General features: G+C 45.8%; 3 protein-coding genes across 4 annotated transcripts; 2 read left to right on the forward strand and 1 right to left on the reverse strand.

Annotated features, from left to right (window-relative positions):
- Positions 1-4804: 4804 nt before the first annotated feature.
- Positions 4805-12863, reverse strand: rpp30 (ribonuclease P/MRP 30 subunit). Its single transcript, XM_030755927.1, has 11 exons — positions 12731-12863; positions 10137-10195; positions 9827-9949; positions 9261-9332; positions 7481-7570; positions 7286-7402; positions 6225-6254; positions 6081-6118; positions 5909-5988; positions 5748-5822; positions 4805-4991 (listed from the first exon to the last, which is right to left on the reverse strand). Exons 1-11 carry the CDS (start codon positions 12810-12812, stop codon positions 4954-4956), a joined length of 804 nt encoding a protein of 267 aa, XP_030611787.1. The 5' UTR covers positions 12813-12863; the 3' UTR covers positions 4805-4953.
- A 240-nt stretch (positions 12864-13103) lies between these two features.
- Positions 13104-20146, forward strand: nudt13 (nudix (nucleoside diphosphate linked moiety X)-type motif 13). Its single transcript, XM_030755924.1, has 10 exons — positions 13104-13356; positions 13439-13528; positions 15747-15861; positions 15966-16108; positions 17167-17274; positions 17378-17484; positions 17847-17972; positions 18045-18156; positions 18243-18397; positions 19047-20146. The coding sequence occupies exons 3-10, from the start codon at positions 15773-15775 to the stop codon at positions 19227-19229; spliced, it is 1023 nt and encodes a 340-aa protein (XP_030611784.1). The 5' UTR covers positions 13104-13356; positions 13439-13528; positions 15747-15772; the 3' UTR covers positions 19230-20146.
- A 487-nt stretch (positions 20147-20633) lies between these two features.
- Positions 20634-23381, forward strand: LOC115798908 (zinc finger protein OZF). Of its 2 annotated transcripts, XR_004021513.1 has the most exons (6): positions 20634-20950; positions 21302-21461; positions 21539-21597; positions 21673-21769; positions 21848-22939; positions 23094-23381. XR_004021513.1 is itself a non-coding variant. In XM_030755923.1 (5 exons), exons 1-5 carry the CDS (start codon positions 20801-20803, stop codon positions 22867-22869), a joined length of 1488 nt encoding a protein of 495 aa, XP_030611783.1. In that variant the 5' UTR covers positions 20634-20800; the 3' UTR covers positions 22870-23381. The 2 variants fall into 2 exon arrangements, 1 of the variants encoding a protein (XP_030611783.1); XM_030755923.1 differs by having other exon boundaries at positions 21848-23381.
- Positions 23382-24018: the final 637 nt, after the last annotated feature.

The raw sequence follows: 24018 nt of genomic DNA on the forward strand, positions 1-24018 counted from the left end.
GACATTTTTTTAATATGCACTGCCATAATTTGTGTGACTGGAAGAAACAGGAATGGCCTTAAAGGACAGCCTTGTCTAATTCCACGGCTAACCTCAAATCTCCAAGTTCTACCACAGGCAAGCTTAATTGAGATATTGCAGCCCTTATATAAACTAGTGATGGCTCTTAAAAAGTAGCTAAAGTATTGAATGACCTTAAACATAAATTTATGGCTTATAGAATCAAATGCTTTATAAAAATCAACAAACAGGATAAAGTTATTGTCAAATATATATTAATTAATCAATCATATCCAGAACTAATCTAATGTTATTATAAATGTGTCTTCCATAAATCCAGATTGCTCCTCATTAATAATATCATTTACACCCATTTTTAACCTCTTAGCAAAAACAAGCTCAAAGACTTTAACATCATTATTTAAAGACTGATTGGTCTCCAATCTTCTGAACTTAAGTCCAAAGTCAAAAGAAGGATAAACTAACTTAATCAAGCTTTCACAAAGAGATGGAGGCAGTTCATCTTTGACGATTCAGGGTTCCAGCCAACGGTTGATCGGCCAGCACTGCGCCATGCTGAGGTCATCTTGCTGCATCAAAATATCGGAATATTGGAATCACAATATAAAGAAATGAGGGGTGGCTCAATACTTTTGCACAGTGTGTAAAGCAGCTGATGGAGACGGGTGGGGGTGACTTGATGACCTCTTTATGATTTCTGTGATGGTGTGCTGTATTTCTAATTTAGATCAACCAATCACACATTTAGAAAGAAAACGTTATATCTAAACCACTTAGCCCCACCTTCTCTGTGAGTCACAGTTTCCTCAAGCTGGGGGGAGGGGATTGAATCCAGGTGAGGTCTTCAGGTGTGCTGCTGCTGCTGCTGCTGATGATGATGATGATGATGTCTGGTTTCAGAAGCGGCTGTGTTTGGAGGCAGAGCTCCAGGTGTCTGAGTGTCCAATGGAGATGTCACAGAGTGTTCCTGTGACCAATCAGCAGCAGGATCAGCAGGTGAGCTTGTTAAGTTTCCTCTGAGGAGTCACAGGGCATGAATTCTGATGTCATTATTAAACGTCTGTGAGTGGAGGGAATCGGGTCCAACCTGAAGCTCTGATTTCAAAGCTTAAAACATAGTTTAAGGTCCTGACAGGAGGAGGAAGGTAACATCAGCGCTGCAGGTACGGTGAGGGTGTGCTGACATTTTAGATGATCGGCTGCAGGTTATGGATCATAAATCCAGCACTCAGAGCGGCAGCTGGAGGAGGAGGAGATGAAGGATCTGCTTCACATTCTACGTGTTGGACCTGCAGTCTGACTTTAAAGTTAAATCCAGGTGTGAGCTTCAGCCCTGCAGACATGAGTTCCTCAGGTTTAGTTTGCAGAGGTCAGCTCCTCATCAGCTTTTCTTGATCCCTCACACTCGTCATCCTCTTTCTGTGTTTTCATGTTACACATTCAGACCACCAATCCTGAACCTCTTCAGCTTTAATAACACCTGTGTTACCTGTGTGAGGTCATTGTAACCTCACCTGGAATTTTTTTTTTTTATCAGCTGACTTCTAGGTGTCCAGGTGTGTCTGAATGTTAATCAACTGCTGCTTAATATTCAATAATGTGAACTAATTCAGTGATATGCAGACTCCCGCAGTCAGGTCACAGATGGTCACCTGTGACCTCAGCATCAGCTGCTTGCTGAGCCACATTTGTGGTCACCCCATTGGTCAGTGCGTCATCGCCCCCGTAACCATTTCAGACGTGCTGGAAGAGAAGAGGAGGAAACGGACCGTTGCACTCATCCACTCGCATCTCTGATCCAGTGGTGGAACGGTGACATCATTTCTGTTGACCAGCAGTGTGAGCTGTTTGTCAGCTGACCTGTAACATCACATGTCTGTGAGGTTTTCAGGCTCCTCCTCCAGCAGAGGGTGGCTGGAGCGTCTCCTCCATCCATACAGATGTGAACGTCAACCCTCCACCCTTGTGTGGTGTCATCAGAACTGGTGGGTGCTCCTGGAGCTAATAGAGGCCGAACTTCCTGTTGTTTACATGCTGTTGAACAGAGCGAGCGTTCCTGAGGGCGCGGAGAGAGGAATGGGAACGCTGACCACCGCTTTGTTCTGCTTAACGCTGCATCACAAAGACGCTGCATCACTCTGATGCACCTGTGAGGTCACAGGAACAAGTGACCATGATAGATACCGACAGGAAACCACTGACCCTCAGATGCTCCGACAGCATGAAAACACAGGTCTGCTCCTGATGGAGCGCCTGAACGACGCTCTGCCCCATTTTTCTCAAAGTATGGAAGGAACTGGATTAAATGAGATGTCACGGAGGTGAGCGTGATGCACCAGCTGATCTTTAAGGAGGCCAGACATTCCACCTTAAAAGCTGCAGGTTTATACATTAATGAGGGAAATATAACTTTGTTCACTGCTTTAAACAGTGATTCTGATTGGTTCACTCCCATGGATGCGATGCTGCTGTTTCTATGGTAACATAACGCGCGCGCGTGTGTGTGTGTAGGTCCGGTCCAGACCTGCTCCGCTCTGCTGTCCCAGGTGTCTCGGAGGAGAGCCGGTAAGACCCTCACCTCAAAACAGACAGGGTTCCCATCAGTGGGCGGGGCTTAGAGTTTTCTTTCTGACTCTGTGATTGGCTGAGAGCCTGAACAGCATTTTCCTGTCGTTTCAGGGTCACTTCAACCACATCATGGGCCTCTGATGAGCTGCAGGGGAAGAAGCTCCGATCACTCTCCCTCAGCTAGCCGTCCAATCACTTTTCTGCTTCAGGTGCTTTGTTGAAATGTTGCTGCTGGATGATGTCATCAAAGCGCCTTCCACTCAGTATCCCGTCCTTCACTCTGCTGCCATGGAGATGGTTTAAGGTTTCCCTCTAGTGGTGTGTTCAGTGACACTCCGGACACACAGCCAGTACTCCTCATACTGAACCCCAAGCACTGAAATTTCAAATGTCCCTCAATACACTACTGAGTCACAGCTGTTTACCTGAGCTTTAAGCCCCTCCCCCCTCCTACCAGATATACCATTGAGTGTCTGTGCTCTCCAACTTGCAGCAAAGCTCATTATTGATAATATTCTAAGTAATAATCAATAACTGATTATTTGACTGACCTCTGACCCTTATGGTGCGTTCACTGTGATTGTTTAAAGGGCTTTTGCACAGTGAAGACTTGTGATGTGTTTACAGGAATAAAAGCCAGTAGGATTTTTTTAGCTCCAGTTTAAAAGGGACAGTGTTAACAAGGTGTTAATGAATTTACTCTAATTTAACAGGAAAGAAAATTAATGTGGTTTTTCAAAATAAGAGTGTTCCGATTTTTACATTTCTATTTTTCAGAGACAGATTTTTATATTTTTACTCTTAATCTGTCTGAATGTTAAAACAGCTTCCTGCTATTTTTTTGATGACATCACTTCCTCTCTGTGGGTTGACCAATCAGAGGGCAGCATTTGTACTGATTTCAGAATAAAAGCTCTGACTGTGAACTGGTCTGGCACCTGTTTTCTTTTGACTTAACCCAGGGTGTCGTCTGACAGGCTGAAGCGAGGAGCAGCAAGGCATAGCTTCTGCTTTTAACCTGATAACTCTTTAACATCAGTGTACTCCTTACCGATAAGGGCAGATGTTTGAGATCACAAAAAAAACAATCATTTTTCAAGATGACCATAATGATGATGATGATCCCACCTTAGTTCAAAGGATTTTGTGACTATATGAAATTAATTTTTGGGTAATTCTTTAGAATTTTTTTCTCCAGTCTCCAGTGTTGCGGTTGGATGTGTCAGGAAGGGCAGAGCTATCTGTTGCGAAGTCTGGCTTTGGAAGACTTGATGGAAGAGCGGACAGCCGGACAGGTCGCTGATCTCGTGGTCGTGAGCGCATTTCCCTTACTGCTTCAGGTCCGACTTGTACTGCAGACGGTGAGCTATGGCTCTCTGGCTGCTTGTGTTGAACTTGAGCTCACTGACACTTCTTTTGTATAGAAGCCTCTCAGAGGCTGAAGGATCCCTGTGTCCCCAGAAGACTACATTAGTCTTTCCCCAGTGGTACATTACACAAAAAAGCACCTTGAGGTGTCTGTTATGAAGCTGAAGTTTTGGCAGTTTGCTGGTCTGAAGCATTCCAGTGTGTTAACATAACCCCACAGTCTTCTCAGGAGTGGATGTTCCAGCAAATTTACCCCAAGCTCAGACTGCAAAAAACCCAAGAGCTCCATCTCAGATTCTTTAGGCCTCAGTCTGCATGTTAAAGGTTATGACAGCACAACTTGAAAAAGTATGGCTGGTTTGAAAGGGCTGCAGATGAAAGAACACGGCAGCACGGCTGCATCTGAAGAAAGAATTTTTGTTCAGATGTCCTTTACACAGACGAGACTAAAGTGGAGATGTTTGTCCATAATGCACAGCAGCACATTTGGAGGAAACCAAACACCTCAGACCAGCTGTCAGCACGTTGGTGGAGGGCTGAGTGGACCATGATCTCCTGTATACCAAAGTATCCTAGAGTCACGTGAGGCCGTCTGTCCCACAGCTAAAGCTTAGACCAAACTGGGTCATCAGCAGGACAATGATCCCAAGCACAGCAGCAAGAATCAAGATGCTGCCACAGACCAAAGTCCAGATCTCAGCCTGACTGAGCTGCTGTGGTGGGACTGTGCATAAATGAATGCTGCAAACCTCAATAAGCTGAAGCCACACAGTGAAGAGGAGTGGCATTTAAAAAAACTGCAGAAAGTTAAGAGTCAGAGAGCAGAATATAAACCAGAGAAAAGAGATGAATTCTTCAAACTGTTTATTAAACTCAGAAATCACATCAGACCATCAGTGCTGCTTCAAGAAGAAAAAAAAAAACAACAGAAAAAAATGAGCCAGAAGAAAAAAATCAGTGGGTCCCACCCTCCTCAGCTGTCAGTCATTCTCTCAGTCAGGTGGGTTTGGCTCTCTTGGCTGCAGGAGCTTCACCTGTTCAGGTAGAAACAGACAGTTTCTGATCAGTTTCTCATCTGGAGGAAATATTATCTTCAGTACTGATCCGACAACCTGCAATGAGTACTCTCAACCCACGTGATGGTATATGTAACCCTTACCACCCTGCTGCGTTTGATGGTAAAACCTGAACTGTAGATGTACAGACGCTCATAAGGTTAAGAGGTCCAGTCTCTTATAAAGCAAAAACCATCCAGACGCATGTGTCTTTGTGCTTTTCAATTCAGTTTATTTCTTCTTTTAATCAATGACATCTGATCGGCGACTGATTCGGTCACCAAATGGTTGTGAACAGACGGCTACACAATGTCCATGTGTTACCAGAGCCTCAACGTTAAATATAAAAAAAAACACTTTTAAACCATTAGATTTATCTTCATGTAAACTGTCTCACTTGTTGCATGCATAGATTTAACCCTTCACCCACTGGCTTGTGAAGTCCTGTTAGGAAGCCTTGAGTACCTTCGTATTCGCCATGTTGGAGTTTTAAACCCAATGTGATGGCTGAGGGGTGGAGCTGACCATGAAATTGCACAATCATTGGCTAACAGCATGTCAATCACGACTCATTCTTTCTGACCAAAATTTAGAAAACAGATTTTGTTCAGTGTGACCTGAAATGACCGACTGACCCCATGTTCTCCAAGTGATCCAGCAGCGAGCGGTGAGTTTCAGGTAACATCTGTAATGTTCACAGTCAACTGTCGCTGCCACCGACTGACTTAAACCTACCATCTGCTGAGTCCTGCAGCGCCTCCTGCTGGCTCCTCGTGGTGTAGATGATCCCGCTGGCCGTCTTCCTGGTTTCTGATCCAAAAAAAAAAAAAAAAAAAAGTGTTTTCTGTGACGTTCATGCTCGATCACAGCTACAGAGTTCAGCATGTAGTACTCACCTGCATGCAGCAGAACTGATCTGCAGGTGGAGGAAACGGCTTCTTTGGCATCGCCGTCTGACAGACCGAACAACAAACCTCTGAGACGGAACATCAGGAACACAACACTCACACAATACTACTGCAGTATTTTATGCCAGGTGTATTTATTAACTGAAGCATTGAAGGATACAGGTTAGTGATATCATATGGTCCTCTGAGCTCCAGAGCCTGAAAACACAAAAAAAAAATCAATTTACAGAACTTGGTTGGCCACCAATCACTCACTGATCAATATATTCATCACTGACTCTGATCACAGTGATCAATCACTGACCTTCTCAGCTGCGCTGGACAGAATCACATTCTGGAAAAGAAAAAATACAAAACAGACTTCAGTCATGTGACCACACATCAGTTTCATTTTACAACACCTTAATGTTCACATTTTGGCAGCTGTCATGTTGTTTTCTCGTTCCAGGAAGTGACCATATTTGGACGAGAAGGTGGCGCCCGACGTTAACAGCTAATGCTGGCTAGCTTGGTTGTCAGGCCTCATCCACAGATTGTACTGGAGCATCACACAGAAACTTGCTAATCAGTAACATCAACATAAAATCCCAAAATTTCACTCAGCAAACTGGAGCTCAGCCTTGTTGGATGGACTGAAGCACACAGCAGCCACATTATTGTTCAGATAATTGCATTAAAAATGCTCCAAAAGGCTCAAACAGCACAAACATGGTCCAGAGGTCCAGTTCAGGGACTCCAGTTAGCTGAGCTGAAGCCTAGCAGACAGCTAGTAACTGCAGTCGCCTGTGTCACCATCCACCTGTCAGTCTGAGAGACCACGCCCCTAATAATGCAAACTTTATTTAAATAAGTGAGTTATCGAACCCCTCCCTCCTAAGCTGTTATAGAGGGAGAAATTATCCACAGAGACCAAAGCAGTTTCTGTATCAGGCTGTAAACATGTTTCTGCTGGAAAGGTTTAACATGGGAGTCTATGGACTGACTCACTGCTGGCACCTCTGTCAGCAGCACATCAGAGGAGCTGCGAGTTTGGTGCTTCAGCATTTTTCAGCTTTGAACTGAAGAACTTTGATCTAATAACTAATTTAATGGCAATCTCCCTGTCTCTGTACTCCCTGTTCCATAGGGGGGGCGCTTGAGCTGCACCAGAATGAATGGCCTTCAGCCACCACAGCCAGCCTCAGCTGTGCTTTAACGACACTTCTAATGTCTGCTCAAGGTACTGTTTGGAAACAGGCGCCATCGAAAGAGGACATCTCATCCTGATGCTGGATTTGTGAAAACCGCAACCAATTCCTGTCCAATGAGATTAACAGGAAGTGTGATCTTTGGTACAGGAAGTCAGCGGAGACAAACTGCATTTACCTTTCCTTTGCAGCTCTCCACCAGACTGACAGCGTTGGCGATGGTGTAGCGCCTCATGGTGGAATCTCTGATGGCTGCAGAGTATGACACCTCGAACACCACACCTCTGTCTATGGCCTGAACACACACACATTAATAAACACCAGCAATGACATTAACGGTAAGAATTTGGGTAACAGTGCTCTGTCTGGTCACCCCATTGATCGGCGCTCTCTTGAAGAAGAAGGGAAGTTTCTCTGTCACCGGCACACAGATGATGTCGATGTCATATACCATGCAGGCTGCCTGAACACACACACAGACACACACACGGTTAAATTACATAAACATCAGAGGCTCTGAAACAGGCTGAGGATCCAAAGAGGCCTCATGTGGTGCTGGTTTCAAAAATGATGATGTTGGTGTGCACGTGTGTGTGTGTGTGTGAGTGCGCGCGTGTGTGTGTGTATTTGAGCAGCATAGCATAAGATGGTGATGAAGGGTTGGCCCAGCTCAGTTCAATTTTATTTATATAGAGCCAAATCACAACAAACAGTCACCTCAAGGTGCTTTGTATTGTCGGTAAAGACCCTACAATAATACAGAGAAAACCCAACAGTCAAACCAACCCCCTCTGAGCAGCACTTGGTGACAGTGGAAAGGAAAAACTCCCTTTTAACAGGAAGAAACCTCCAGCAGAACCAGGCTCAGGGAGGGGCAGTCATCTGCTGTGACCAGTTGGGGCCGAGGGGAGAGAGACAGGACAAAAGACACACTGTGGGAGAGAGACAGAGATTAATAATAGCTAATGATTACATGCAAAGTGGGGTATAAACAGAGTAAAAAGAGGTGAATGAAGAAGAAATACTCAGGGCATTACGGGAACCCCCCAGCAGCCTAGGCGTATAGCAGCATAACTAAGGGAGGGTTCAGGGTCACCTGATCCAGTCCTAACTATAAGCTTTATCAAAAAGGAAAGTTTTAAGCCTAATCTTAAAAGTAGAGAAGGTGTCTGTCTCCCGAATCCAAACTAGGAACTGGCTCTACAGAACCAGGATGTGGCCCTCACCTCCAGTTTTCTCTAGACCACACTGGCCGACTTCCATCTCAGCCTCAGGTCCAGTTTTATCAATCAGATTTCAGGTGTGACCTTTGGGCCACATCGGCCATGAACTGGGCCTGATGTGGCGTCTGTTTGGCACAGGAGGCCCAGTTGTGTCTGGGCCTCCTGTGTCTGCTCAAATGTGCAACATGGATTCAGAGGAATATTTATGTTGCTCCTTTACATACACACTCAAACTGCTGATGTCCCATCAGATCTGCTCACTTTAGTGTGAACAGGACGGTCAGGAATCTGAGGCTGAAGTAGACTTCAGACTGACCTCTCTGGAGCTTCCCGTTGCACGGCACTGAAGAGGAGTGGCCCCCCAATCTCATTGTACATCCTGTATTATGACAATAAAGGCATTCTATTCTATTCTGTTCTATTTTATTCTGTTCCTGCTGTCCATAGTCTTTAAAAATCTAAAAATTCAGGACTTATGAACTTACAAATGAGTTGTTTGATTTTATTTGTGCTGCTGTAAGACACAAAACCACACACACACGTTTCTTGAGTGTTGTTCGAGCCCGCTGGTGAGAGCTCAGAGTCAGAAACGTGACGAGGACTTCGACCTGTCTGACGGTTCAGATGACAATGAGAAGATGTTCTCGCTCTCTGAGGATCAGTCTGTGTCAAAGGTGAGCTCAGAGTGAAAGTCTTCTGACAGCGTCCTCGTTTCAAAGATGATTCGAGTGATTTTAGCTGTCTGAACCCTGAAGTAACCGGCAGCGACTAACGGTCACCACACACCTGCGCCACTGTTACTGATGCATTCAGGTGCAGCAGGAACAGCCAGTTTTGTTTTAAAAGTCTGCAGCTAAACGTGAGGAGGCAGAAAGTCCTGCAGTTAGTGAATGCAGCGCTGCATTTGTACTGAGTGTGAGTGAAGCTCACGTGGAAAAGTTTCTCTGTGGTCGGCTGGACAGCGAGCAGGTCGAAGCGGCGGTTCTCTGGAGCGTTGGGCCTCTGAACAAACACACAGACATGAACATGTTACCCACTGATCCCTTAAAACAGCTTTCCACCTTCCGACTATCACCATTTTGTGACCATGGGGTCACAAAGTTATGTTTTAGTTTATCCTGTCATAATTTAGTGATATTTCAGAGTTGAATTCAACGGTGCCGGCAGCTGTAATCTGCTAACTGATGTAACCATCATTGGAGAAGCAGCCCTGCATCATCTACATTTCTGCTGTTTCACTTTTTTGTGTGTTAACATGCACTGAAAAGCATTGCAGTGACTCAGACTGAGCTACGATGACATTAACGTGCAGCTGCAGTGTCAGGAAAATACAAATAAACTAAATATACTTCATTTTACAGCTGGGATAGGCTCCGCCCCCTCTCAACACTGAACTGGATAAGCTGTTAAGAAGACGTCTAGAAAACCTTTGACCTCACAGATGGTTGCACTGATTATGGAGACGTGGTGAGCAAGTTGGAGTTAGCTGAACTTACAAAGTGACTCGAGTCCGTTATCACCACCGTCAGTCTGTTCAGCACTCTGACTGGACGGGAGCGACCCTGCACCACAGGCAGCCCATCCATCAGCTCGCTGATCGGCGTCGGGGTGGGGATCTCCTGCAGGAAAGAAGGAACATGGGGATTTACAAAATAAAAGTCTCAGTTTATAGTTTGTGCATTTACAGCCACAGCTACAGATGATTTATATTAATACTTAGTCTACTGATTATTGCCAGGATCCACTTGAATATTAATTCCATGGTTTCTGTGCTGCTCCTAAATGCAGCACAGCCAGTGGACTCACCTGTTTCTTCTTGGCTGTGGGTTCGAAGACGTAGTTGATGGCAATGGTGGAGAAACCAACTGCAGGAGGAGAGAAACACATCCGTAAGGTTCAGGCTGGTTTGATTGTGAAGGTGAAACATTCCAGTCATGTGACTGATTATTTTCACGTGTTTTCCTGTAACAGAGACAACAGAGCAGGAGGCACTGATGACCACTCACAGGTGAATACAGGTGCTGTCATAAAATTAGAAAATGATGAAAAAGTTGATTTATTTCAGTAATTCCATTCAAAAAGTGAAACTTGTATATTATATTCATTCATTACACACAGACTGATATATTTCAAATGTTTGTTTCTTTTAATTTTGATGATTATAACTGATAACTAATGTAAACCCCAAATTTAGTATCTCAGAAAATTAGAATATTGTGAAAAGGTTCAATATTGAAGACACCTGGTGCCACACTCTAATCAGCTAATGAACTCAAAACACCTGCAAAGGCCTTTAAATGGTCTCTCAGTTCTGGAGGCTACACAATCATGGGGAAGACTGCTGACTTGACAGTTGTCCAAAAGACGACCTTTGACACTTTGCACAAGGAGGGCAAGACACAAAGGTCATTGCTAAAGAGGCTGACTGTTCACAGAGCTCTGTGTCCAAGCACATTAATAGAGAGGCGAGGGGAAGGAAAAGATGCAGTATAAAAAAGTGTCCAAGCAATAGTGATAACTGCACCCTGGAGAGGATTGTGAAACAAAAGCCATTCAAAAATGTGGGGGAGATTCACAAAGAGTGGACTGCAGCTGGAGTCAGTGCTTCAAGAACCACCAGCACAGATGTATGCAGACATGGGTTTCAGCTGTCACAGTCCTTGCATCGAGCAGCTCTTGAACAAGAGACGGCGTCAGAAGCGTCTCGCCTGGACTAAAGACAAAAAGGACTGGACTGCTGCTAAGTGCTCCAAAGTTATGTTCTCTGATCAAAGTCAATTTTGCATTTCCTTTGGAAATCAAGGTCCCAGAGTCTGGAGGAAGAGAGGAGAGGCACAGAATCCATGTTGCTTGAGGTCCAGTGTAAAGTTTCCACAGTCAGTGATGGTTTGGGGTGCCATGTCATCTGCTGGTGTTGGTCCACTGTGTTTCCTGAGGTCCAAGGTCAACGCAGCCGTCTACCAGGAAGTTTTAGAGCACTTCATGCTTCCTGCTGCTGACCAACTTTATGGAGATGCAGATTTCATTTTCCAACAGGACTTGGCACCTGCACACAGTGCCAAAGCTACTAGTACCTGCTTTAAGGACCATGGTATCCCTGTTCTTAATTGGCCAGCAAACTCACCTGACCTTAACCCCATAGAAAATCTATGGGCTATTGTGAAGAGGAAGATGTGATACGCCAGACCCAACAATTCAGAAGAGCTAAAGGCCACTATCAGAGCAACCTGGGCTCTCATAACACCTGAGCAGTGCCACAGACTGATAGACTCCATGCCACGCCGCATTGCTGCAGTAATCCAGGCAAAAGGAGCCCCAACTAAATACTGAGTGTTGTACATGCTCATAATTTTCATGTTCATACTTTTCAGTTAGCCAACATTTCTAAAATTCCTTTTTTTGTATTGGTCTTAAGTAATATTCTAATTTTCTGAGATACTGAATTTGGGGATTTCATTAGTTGTCAGTTATAATCATCAAAATTAAAATAAACATTTGAAATATATCAGTCTGTGTGTAATGAATGAATATAATATACAAGTTTCACTTTTTGAATGGAATTACTGAAATAAATCAACTTTTTCATGATATTCTAATTTTATGACCAGCACCTGTAAATCTGACTCGTGATGAGTAGAAACTTTAAAACGGCCTGTTTTCTGGTCAGTCTGGTGTGACGTTTGCTGTAAATCTGTAAAAAACAAAAAAAAACAAAAACGGGGCGTCCAGCAAAGTAAACACATAATCTCCAAACATTTCAGTTTAACGGCAGCAGTTTGGAGGAATTATTTCAGCTTTATTAAATTTATTTGTACTTTATTAGTTTAGTTGATTTTTATACTGATTTTGATTGTTTAACAAAGGAAAACTTTAAAAATGTCTGATTTCTGAGCAGGTTGTTGTGTTAAATAATACAGAATCTAATAACATTATTACAGACACATAAACTTATTAGACAGTCTGAAGATTTAGAAAAACCAAAAGCTTTAAAATGACTGCTTTTTGGTGTGAAGTTTGCTCACAGATGTTGACTGATGATGTCTTTGATTTCGTTCCGTTTGAACTCATTACAACTGAACTCAATGAAACCGTTAAAAAAAACTGCAAAAACTTAATCAGCCAATAATTATGCATGAATTATAATTTTGCTGTCGGGCTTCGCTGGTCTGCAGATTTCCACAAACTGCACAGAAACCTTAAAATGGCTGCTTTATGACTGAAGCCTGGTGTAAAACGTTCTGTATGTTCTCTGAGCTCCTGATGCAACCAGAACTAAACTGAGTCCGGAGTTGAACCGCCAGACTTGCTGGTCCCGTCCCGAAGCTAGCAGCGCTCTCTCCCCGAGCCAAGCAAGCGGCAGGCCGGCTGAGAGAGCGCTGTCTTCGGCAGCGGACACTCACGGTGAGCCGCCGTCTCTATGATGCTCCCTAGGTGACTCCTGTCCGAGGAAAACGGCAAGTTTAGATCCATAAACACCGCCATGACGCTCCTGCTCTCCGCTCCAACACGTGTGCGCAGCCGCAAGGCCTGCTGGGAACTGAAGTCCAGAAACAGGAGAAATTATATTAAAATAGTTTTTTTCTGTTACTGCATTTTTAATAGAGACATTTATTATTTCAGTTATATCATAACATCTACTCATGTTATATTATAAATGATGTAAATTCACGATATAATCATAGCCAAATAAATCACGCAAAGCACAATAAACAAAGAGTACTGTGGTGGTTTTCCTGCAGGGGGCAGTGTGTGCGGCAGCAGCAACATAGCAGCAGAAGAAAGGTCGAAGGCTTTATGTGAGGCAGTGCAGGTAGAAACTGAGCCCAAACTCAAAAAGGGACTGATCTAAGTTTTAATACCGGGGATGCGCGTGCACTGACGAAGTTCAGTACAGTTTCATGTTTAGGGCTGCGCAACGCGAGCGCGCACACAGACCCCTGTGTGTCCTGTGTGTGAGACAGAGTGCATAGTGTTACCCACAGTGCTGACGGTGGAGCTGCTGTGGGGTCAGAGAGGCAGGACGCAGGTGGGTGTTGGGTGGATTGGGCAGCGGTGCTGTGTGGTGTGCACACAGATCTGAGCTGCAGCTGATTGTTCTTTGTGTTCAGGCTGGGATCAGCTGACCTGCTGCTGCTCAGATATCAGCAGCTGCACACGACCGTTTCCGACCCCAGACAGGGACAAAGTCGGTGGTGAAGGTAGGATCATCTCCAGCTTGAATTTAAATGGATGTCTGTGACCTCTGATGTAACCTCACACTGACCGTGAACACCACGGCTCCCCTGCACCATCACTGGAAACTCCAGTCCTGTAGTCTGACCAGTGTTCCCCACATTAAACACCGTCACACTGTTTCATACATGCAACCTCTGAATAACTCTAAATGAATATACTTCAGCTTGATTTTGAATAAAATCACATGATGAAACATCTGATCCTAGAAGCCTTCCTCCATTCAGGCTTGCACCTGTAACCTTAGCTACATGCTGAAGCTCTGCAGCCACATCTTCACCATGAACACGGGGGGGGGGGGGGGGGGGGGGGGGGGGGGGTTAGCTCATGGTACAGCCTGGGTTTGTGTTTGGAGATGCAGCACTGCTCACAGCAGCACACTCAGTCTGTAGGAAGTCCTCAAATCTGAACCATCTGCCCAGGTAAAGCTAGAGCTGTGCAGTTCATCTAATTTTGAATTTGATTTTGGCTCCAAACATCACAAAAACACTGTAATCGACAAAAACAATTATTAAAATGATTTTGTCACATCACATTCTGCAGGTATACTCTTGACCCTGTTATATTCTGCTGCGTTGAGTCTTTGCGGGGCCTACAGTAACCTAGTTGCGCTTAGGCTTGTTCATGTTTGTGTTAATTACCTTTAATTATCGAACAGGAAATCTACGCTGTAACCTACATCGTAACCTGACCTGCACCTCCCGAGAAATTTGACTACATATTGGGGCAATGCAGCCCGCAACGATTGTGGTTGGCCTGTTCAGCACCATCGGTTCTTCCCGTTCATTTCCCGCTACTATTATGGCGCAGTATTTTAGTTTGTCAGTGAGAGAATACCAATCATTGTCTCAATATAAGGAATAATAATCAATATAAGGACTCACAAATGTCAACAAATTCCTGTAGGGAGATCACTGAAACTATCAGAATGGCCGTGAATGAATAAACAAAGAAGCAGAAAAACTAGAAGGACAATTATGTTCACACCTGAAAAAAAACTGACCCAGGAGAGAGAAGAGTCCCGGCCTTTTATTTGTTTCTGTCGGCTGCACCACATGTAAAACACTGGGATGTGACCACAAGGTCATTAACACAGATTTGCTGCACGGTAGGATCTGCACCATCCGCAGCACAAACACTGCAGCGCTCCCAGTATAACCAGAATCTGCTGTGTTGGCCTGAATTATTCTGACACGTCCCTAAAATATCAAATAAGGTCCATCATGTTCCTACCAATCAGAGGGCATGATTAGCAAGGGAAGATAGGGAGATACCCCTACCAATATTAACGGACCCTGACTTGTCACTGAAAACCAACTGGACTCCCGTTCCTTCCAATGTTAATACCAAAGATTTTGAATACATGCACAGGATCTGTCAGTATGTTGTGGCGTCACTAAAATGTGAGCAAATTTATTTGGTCTAAATAACTATTTCCTCCTAGTGTTATTATTTGTGATAACTGGCATTACCTTTCTGTTTATTTACCTATTTATTTATTATTTGTTTAATTTATAATGTATTTATTTATATTGCAATTTATTTATATATATTTTTATATTTTATTTCTATTTTTGTATTTTTATTTTCAATTTAGTATTTATTTTAAAGATTGTAGAAGTGCACTAGATTTCAAGGTGCTGTCAATGTCAAGTTTATTTATATAGCACATTTAAACATGAGTGGACCAAAGTGCTTCACAGGCAACCAAAAAGAAATGCCACACATAAAAGATAAAACAACAAACAAAATCCAGACAAAATATAATAACTTAATCAATACAAAATGTCAAGATTAGCTCGAATTAAAAGCCAGAGAGAAGAAACGGGTCCTGAGCAAAGACTTGAATGCAGAAACAGTCGGAGCAGTTCTAATATGAAATGGTAAGGCATTCCAGATAACGCATAACGTACTGATCTTTAAGTGAAGTACATGCAGTGTGTTTACAAAGTCAACGAGTAATCGTGTTAAAAAAATCGTGATTTAAATATTGACCAAAATAATCGTGATTATGATTTCTTTTCCATAATCGAGCAGCCCCAGGTAAAGCTCAGGTACATGTCTCAGGTAAGAGCTGCAGACCCGGTTTCAGTCAGACCTTCATTAGAACAGAGACACCGTCCACTGCATGTTTATCCTCCAGAAAACAAGGTGTGGCTGTTACCTGCTGGTACCTGTCTGCAGGTAGGAACCCAGCCCAGGTCAGAGTGATGGTCATGTTGAGACCTCTGAGGATCCTTCTGTCTGTCCTGAAAACCCATCCGAGCCGCTGCTGTTCAGGCTTCGTTTCCAGGATGAGGTAACTCCCAAGAAGCCAAATTTTTGATTGATTGATTGATTGATTGATTGATTGCTTGATTGATTGATTGATTGATTGATTGGCTGATTGAGCTGTCCTTTCAGATATGTGAACAGGCTGAAGGAGGATGATGAGGCGTGCGCCGCAGCGCTGAAGGACGGTCGAATTTTTCTCTTCCACCATTTGTCTCCTCTGCTGCAACGCACTGACACAGGAACCTTCAGACCAGCACTTCTCACCTCCTCAGGTACAGAACCTCAGATAGAACCAGAATCTCAGAACCAAGACAAGTAGCGAGTACCTACATACAGTACCAGTCACAAGTTTGGACGCGTAACTACTCGTCTGTACTTGGCAAGTTCACTGAGGAGTCCAGATGTAGGACGCAGCGTTCATGCGACGTTTACAGAATATGCCGAATCACCGGAGTTCTTTTAAAAAAATTTGTCATTTAAAAAAAAAAGAAACTGCCATAAATACTATGAACAGACCTGGATCAGTAACATACGTGTGCTGTACACACTGTAAAGTTTTAAATCTAGAGGTTAGTCTACTGCGTGACTCTTACCTGTGGATCTAAAGGACACCTGCCGCCTTTAGTCCTCTTCGTGACCTTTCTTAGTTGTCTTCTCACATCCAGAGATTGATATGATCTGCTTCAGAGAGTTGAACAAGCCTCATGTGGTTAAACAGCACACTGTAGAAACTCAGATTTATGTTTCCCTCGTTCCACCTCAGGTCAGTTTCAGTCCTCTGTACGTCCTGCACACGCATCAACAGCAAAGAGACTTTGATTAAAGTTGGATAAAATGATCAATGAATGAAGCGTCACTTTAGTCCCTCCTAAGTTTAACCTCTTAGATGTAACCTGAGTGAATTACAGCACTGTGCAAGTCTTGAGCCAGGTGCAGGTTGTTCTCATGGGTGTTGTGAGCTCTGATTCTGATCCTGAGTCTGTTTTCTGATGGAGTTTGGACGCGCTCCTCTTGTGAGTTGGGTTTGAAATGCATTCCCCACACGGTCACGACCCGATCCTTCCTCGATAGGACAGAGCAGGAGCACATCTGGACATTTTGAACGTATATGGAACGCACTTTGAATGTGAACCGTTCTCAGACAGCAGCTGATGATAAGAGCACAAGAGCACAAATTGAGACACGCCTCAGCACCTCAGTAGAACCTGACAGCAGAACCTCAGAATCAAGACCAGCACCTTGTGAGGATTGACTCACGAGGGTACTTTACTGGCCGCCCAACACACAGCTTGTCCTCATGCTGAGACAGTCCTGCTGTTTTACGTTCCAGATGTGCAGTCGATCCTGCAGCAGCTCGGTTCAGATGGTTCCCTGCTGAAGGAGTCGGTTCTGATTGGCTGTTCGGAACAGAACCAGGCTCAGTTCTGTCTGGATGTCGGTAAGAATGTATGAAATCCAGATTCCTGTTTGGTGTTTTGTGAACTCGTATGGTGTGAAGTACTGACTCTGGGTTCTGGTCTCATGTTCTGCTTTGTGTTTAGGAGAACTGGACCAGGCAGCACTAGAAGAAAACTTTAAGGGGAACTTTATAGACCTGAGGAAAGCCTTTTTTCTCCTGGATGGTCCTGAGGCCCCTCTAGTGGCCAAGGTGAGTGATGACAGCTGACCTCTGATACCACTTTTCCACCAGTGCAGTACTGGTACCAAATCTAGAACATTCCAACACATTCCCACCAAATAGATACTGGTACCAGTGCCAAAAACCTGCCAGCAGCACAACAAACCAGGAATCAACATCCATATCCAGCTCTGTGGGAGGGGCCACGGCAAGAACCAGTGATGCTGTCCTCAAATGTCCCACCACGTACTGTTCAGTTCTAAAATGATGACACAGAGGCAGAAGTGGTGCGGCATTGTGGAAAAGAGGCGTGGGAGGTTCTGATCATCCAAACGTCTGAGCTCTGAGTCCAGTTTTAGTCCATGTGTTCTGATCCATGTTCTGTCGTGCAGAGTCAGGCCCTACTGCGCTGGCATCAAACCAGCAGGTTCTGCAGTGCTACGGGCCAGCCGACCCAGCGCAACCAGGCCGGCAGCCAGAGGGTCTGCAGCAGCAGCTCCACCATCTACTACCCCAAGGTAACCTCCACAGTCCAGAACTGAACCAGACCCAAGTCTGGGTGTGACTGCTTTCTGCTGCTTGTCCTGCAGATGTCTACGGTGGCGGTCGTCCTGGTGTCTGATGGGAAACGGTGTTTGCTGGGACGACAGTCGTCCTTCCCTCGAGGGCTGTACAGCGTTCTGGCCGGCTTCTGTGACATGGGTCAGTGTCACCTGTCTGTGCGCAGACACACCTGTGCATCGCTTGCTTCCTGTGAAGGTAACTCTGCATCTGTGTGGTCGTTCCAGGTGAGACTCTGGAGGAAGCGCTCTGCAGAGAAGTGGCAGAGGAGGTGGGTCTAGAGATTCAGAGCATCTCCTACAGCTCCTCACAGCACTGGCCGTTCCCTCACAGCTCTTTCATGTTGGGCTGCCACGCCTCGGTTAGCCCTGCCCACACTCAGGTGAGCTCACAGGTGTTTTTAAATGATTGATTTTACAACCGAGCTGTAAGTTAGTGGATCTGGAGATGATTAGTTTATGACAGCGGTCTCAAACTCGCGGCTCGCGGGCCGCATCCGGCCCCGCCCCCTACTTCCGGTCTGCGATTTGGTGTCAAAAATATAAGAGAATTTGGCCCTTTAAGTTACTCCTCTTAATTGGAGGGGAAAGCGAAATGTAAAAAAAGTAACTTAAAGGGCCAAATTCTCTTATATTTTTGACATCAAATCGCAGACCGGAAGTAGGGGGCGGGGCCGGATGCGGCCCGCGAGCCGCGAGTTTGACACCCCTGGTTTATGACATCAGCTGATAAAGAGAAGCTCAGTAAAGCCGGCACAGAGGCATCAATGCACAGGTCTCAGTCCCCACCTCCTCTGCCACATTGAAATCTTTTCCGGTGTTGGCGATAAAACAAGTTTAAATACATGAAATAATGCATGATAATTATAAATGATGTGTAGACTGAGGGAATTCCTAATTAGGTCATGTCTAAGATGCACTTTGGTATAATCTGGATAAGCAGACACCTAGCACGGAGCCTTGAGGAGCTCCTCTTCTGAAGGTTCTCTGTGTGATGCTGTGTCACGTGACCTGCTCTCGTTTCCTGTGCAGCTGAGCGTGGACAACTCAGAGCTGGAGGATGCCCGGTGGTTCACTGTGGAGGAAATCACCGACGCCCTGCAGGTTAAGACTCCACCCAGGAGAGGCGATCCCCCCAGCCTCTGGTTGCCGCCTAAACCCGCCCTCGCAAACCGCCTCATCAGGGAGTGGGTGGAGCGACAGGACAGAACATGATGTCAGACTTTACATCAACAGTGATGCGACCCACAGAGATTCTTCATCTGCAGAACCAGGACCAGCCAGAGGTGGAGCCAAATGACCGAGCTGCACTCCGAGTCTTGCCCTGATTCATCAGGTCACATATCACTTCATGTCAGATGCAGAGCCAAACCTGACCCTCGTCCTCTGTCTCGTTTCGGAAGTTTTTCTCTGTGAAACAAATGAGCCCCCAAATGTTCAGTTTAACAAACCGAGCTGCCTGAGCGCATTTGAGGCCACGGTGTCTCACCTGTCCAGGTTTACATAAGGAGCTGTTTTCACTGCTCTGCTTCTCTTCGCGCCACATTTTCTCATCCTCCTTTTTGAACCCCAGTTTTACGTCTTGTGTAGATCTTATTTTGCGTTATTTTCTGTGAAACTGAAGTAACAAACAAATATCACTCGCTCGCTCTTCGTCTGTGGTATTTTTCCTCTAGACTCAGTCATGATTAAGCAGTTTGTAATGAAGGTTTGATGTGAGATTATTGTCTGATTTCAGACTTGGTGCATGAATCTGGTGTGTCTGCCTTGTTGTCAGGATTACTGCCAATAAATGACTTCTCCAATCTGATGTGTGTGCAGGTTATGATCCAGCGTCACTTTACAGCAGGAGTGGGCAAACTTTTTGGATCTGGGGCAACATTGACTTTTTGAAATTTGACAGACAGGCCAGGCCAGCACCAGATACATACATATGAAACATAAACATAAAAAAGGCATTACAGTGTTAATATTTACATTTACTTTTAGTGGGAATAGTGTTGTTTTTGCCAATGCATCGAAGTCTGGTGTTAGTTTTGTTGTAGCAATTCTCAGAATCCTCGATTATAATTATGATTTGATTTGGGCAATTCTGTACCAATCTTCGGCGGGCTGGATTAAAAAGACCAACGGACGGGGTGTGGCCCACGAACCATAGTTTGCCCACCCTTGCGTTACACATTCAATAAAGGCAGAAAAAGCTCGTGAGTCCGCAGCATTTATTTCCCCCTTTTTATTGACTTTTTACATTAAGTATAGGGTTTAAATGTTCTTCAGTCTAAACAGGAGATTCATGTTTTTCCATTGTGTTTTTGTGGAAGATTCATTATTCCAGCCCCACCTGAAAGCACGCCTGTGGATTACCCGCCTCTGATTGGACGACTGTAAATATTGACGCCGCCTAACCAATTTTTTTTGTTTGTTTGTTTGTTTGTTTTCGCCTTCAGAGGGGAAAATGAATTTTTGGGGGCGCAGAGTTTGCTGTGTGTCCATTTGAGGAACAAAAAAAGTAATCTGTATTCAGAAACTGACGCAACCCCGAAACAAGCGGAACTATCGTCAATCATCATTGTGTCCTGTCCGGAGCACAATTACAAACGGAAGCTCATTCTTGTTTGAACCGGAAGCCGGGGCGGGTTTGTAGCGGAACGTCGGTGTAGTTCTCTGGTTCGGACCGAACTGGACTCCCGGTCCTTCATCCGGAGCTCCGGGCCTCCGATTACTGGTGAAAGCGGCGGAAGTCCCGCTGATGGTCGGCGGGCCACCGGGGCCCGTCAGCCCGCAGGATGAGCTTCTCCGCCGGCCTGCACACACGGCTGGCCGCCGTGATGGAGGCGCTGGTCCACGCGGCGGTGGCGGAGCTGAAGAAGCTGCTGGAGGCCGGGCAGGAGTCGACTCTGCCGGCCAGAGAGAGGACGCAGAGCCGGGAGAGGACGGTGAGGAACAGGGCAGGGTTCACTTGCGGTGCTGGTTTAACTGAAGATGCTGGTTTAGTTTTTAATTAACATCCATAAAATAAAAATAAAAATTCAGCAGCTGAAATATCTGGACTCGAGATGACGTCAGACTGGGTCAGAGTGGAGCTGTGAGGGTCACTGTTTAAACTGGGTCACCAGTTAAACCAGTGACCCTGTTAAAGCCGCTCTTTCAGGGTTCAGTTCAGGTGCAGCTTGAAGGGAAGAGGAGGTGTCAGGTGATGAAGTTGAGTAGTCACCTGTTCAGATTTCTGTAATGGATGATCTGTTCCTTTGTTGTCCTGCTGGTGACAGTATGACCTCTAACCTCAGATGCTGTTCGCCTCCATCATGGAAACTCTGGGGAACGAGGCTTTGGGGAAGATCCTGAACCTGGTGGATGACGCTGGGCTGCTGGCGGAGCTGCAGGTTGGCCGCGGCACCCGGCGGCCACAGACCAGCGTGCTCAACGTGCTCAGCAATGCCCACATCGGTATGTACCGGGCCCGGCCCACAGACTATGACCTGCCTGCCGCTGATGTCGTCCTCACTGTTTTGTGTTTGTCATAGAACTGGAGCACTCGTATGGACTCCGGCAGCAGAGCGCAGACTCAGTCCCACCCCCACAGGTAAGCTTCAGCCTCTGACTTACCTGTGCTGCATTCACCGACCTGACGGTGACACGGCTGTGTTTGTGTCCGCAGACCAAGTCAAAGGAGGAGGAGGAGGAGACGCCATTGGTGTTAGCTGTCACCATTAAAGACGAACACGGGAACATTGATCTTGGCGCCATCGCCGAGAGTAAGGACCCGACCGTGGCAGGATATGCTGTGAACATTCCAAACAATGGTCTGATCAGGTGTGTGTGTTTTCTTTCAGGAGCGGAAGTGGAGGCGGCCCCACCGGAGGAGTCGGAGCAGTCGCTGGTGCTTGAGGAGGTGGGCCCTCCAGGCTTCATGCTGCAGAGCGTCACCTGGAAGTACTTCACGTGCAAAGCGTGCGGGAAGTCCTTCTCATCTCAGAGCAACCTGAAGACACACCTGCGCGTCCACACGGGTGAGAAGCCGTTCTCCTGTGGCGTGTGCGGCCGCTCCTTCCGCCAGCGGCAGGGCGTGCAGAGCCACATGCGCACGCACACTGGAGAGCGGCCCTTTGAGTGCCCACAGTGCGGCAAACGCTTCTCCAAGCAGGGTCAGCTGAAGACGCACGCCGTCATCCACCCGGGCGAGAAGCCGCATGCCTGCGACCAGTGCGGCCGCCGCTTCAACCTGCTGCAGAACCTGCAGCGCCACAAGCATACTCACACAGGTGCCAAGATCTTTGTGTGCAAGGTGTGTGGGAAAGGCTTCACGCGTGCCGTCACTCTACGAACGCACGAGCTCATCCACAGTGGCCAGAAGCCATTAAGGTGCGAGCAGTGCCACAAAGCTTTCCGGCATGCCGTCAACCTCAGGAACCACCAGCGCACGCACAGCGGCGCCCGCCCCTTCACCTGCGACCTCTGCGGGAAGAGCTTCCGGCAGTCGGTGAACCTTAAGATCCACCGCCGCACGCACACCGGCGAGCGGCCCTTCAGCTGTCGGCAGTGCGGCAAGACGTTCACCCAGCAGAGCAGCCTGATTTCGCACGGTCGCACGCACTCTGGCGAGAAGCCGTTTTCGTGCGGCGCATGCGACAAGAAGTTCAACAATAGGAACAGCCTGAAGCTGCACACACGCGTCCACACAGGTGAGAAGCCGTACGCCTGCGACATCTGTGGGAAGAACTTCAGCCAGGGCAGTCACCTGCGCACGCACAAGAGGCACCTGCACGCTGGCGGCAAGCAGTACATCTGCGACAGGTGCGGCAAGCGCTACGCCGACCAGCGCAACCTCAAACTGCACAAGTGCGGCTACGCCTGAAGAAACGCCAACGCTGAAACACTCGACCCGTCAGAGCTCAGGTGTGAAGTGGGCGGGGTCACTGATTCAGGTAACAAATTCTCACTACATTTCCCAAGAGCCCCGCCCACTCACAGACATGCTGCATTCTGATTGGTTGGAATCTGGGTTGATACATTTTTGTTAAACATTGAATTTTATAATTTTGTAGATTTTTTTTTTTTTTTTTTTTTTTTATGTTTCAGGAACTCGAATAAACTAACACCTGTGAAGGAGCGCACCTGTCCACCTGCTGCCTTAAAGGGACGGTGCGCCGCTTTAACCCCGACACACAAACCACCAGGAGAAACTTTATTTGCACGTGTCGGGACAGCAAAATGAAAACCTCATTTCATAAATGATGTCATATCTCAAGAGTCACTGGGAAGCAATGAAAACAATGAAAATACTGAAATGAACTTTAATTTGGAAAAATAAAAGCAGAAATGAGTTCTGCTCTGTTTGATTAAATGAGTTGAATGTTAATAATAATAAAAGAGGAAAAGTTGATTTTTGTGATGTTTGAATGAATGATGTGAGCTGCCTGTTCTGCACTGGGCTGAATGAAGATGATACATCTGAAGATGGGGACGCTCAGCGAAAGTGGAAAATGACACAAAGATCTGAATTCAGCAGTTAAAGCCAGTCTCAGCTGGTTATGGTTATGGGCACAGGCATAAAATGATTCCTCCCAAACGCAAAGAAGCATTTCAGCCCTGATTTGTCCCATGGATGGTTTCACTCTGATGAAAATCTGAGATCTATTCTCAGAGCAAACAGATCCAGCTGAATCAGCACATCTCCATACAAACCCTTCAGGTCTGAAAAACTGCACCCAGATCAGATTTACACCCAGTCCATCTGAATGACCTGCAGCAGTCTGTGATGCAGAGCAGCAGGATTCAGCACTGTTACCTGGATGTTTGAACTGTATGTTTCTTTTTAAAAAAAAAAAAAAAAAAAACAATTGATATTAATAAGTGCAACAGTGTATGCACTGCAAATAACAGCTGTTCCTCAGATTAAACAGTGCAGGGAACAAAGCATCAATGTCATGCACATAAAACTGGCTCCATCAAGTGACCTGAAATCTGTCCAGAAGAGAAAATAATTTAAATGAATTACTGAAGA

The sequence above is a fragment of the Archocentrus centrarchus genome, chromosome 19, assembly GCF_007364275.1.
Source record: "Archocentrus centrarchus isolate MPI-CPG fArcCen1 chromosome 19, fArcCen1, whole genome shotgun sequence".
In the NCBI taxonomy this organism is placed as follows: domain Eukaryota; kingdom Metazoa; phylum Chordata; class Actinopteri; order Cichliformes; family Cichlidae; genus Archocentrus; species Archocentrus centrarchus.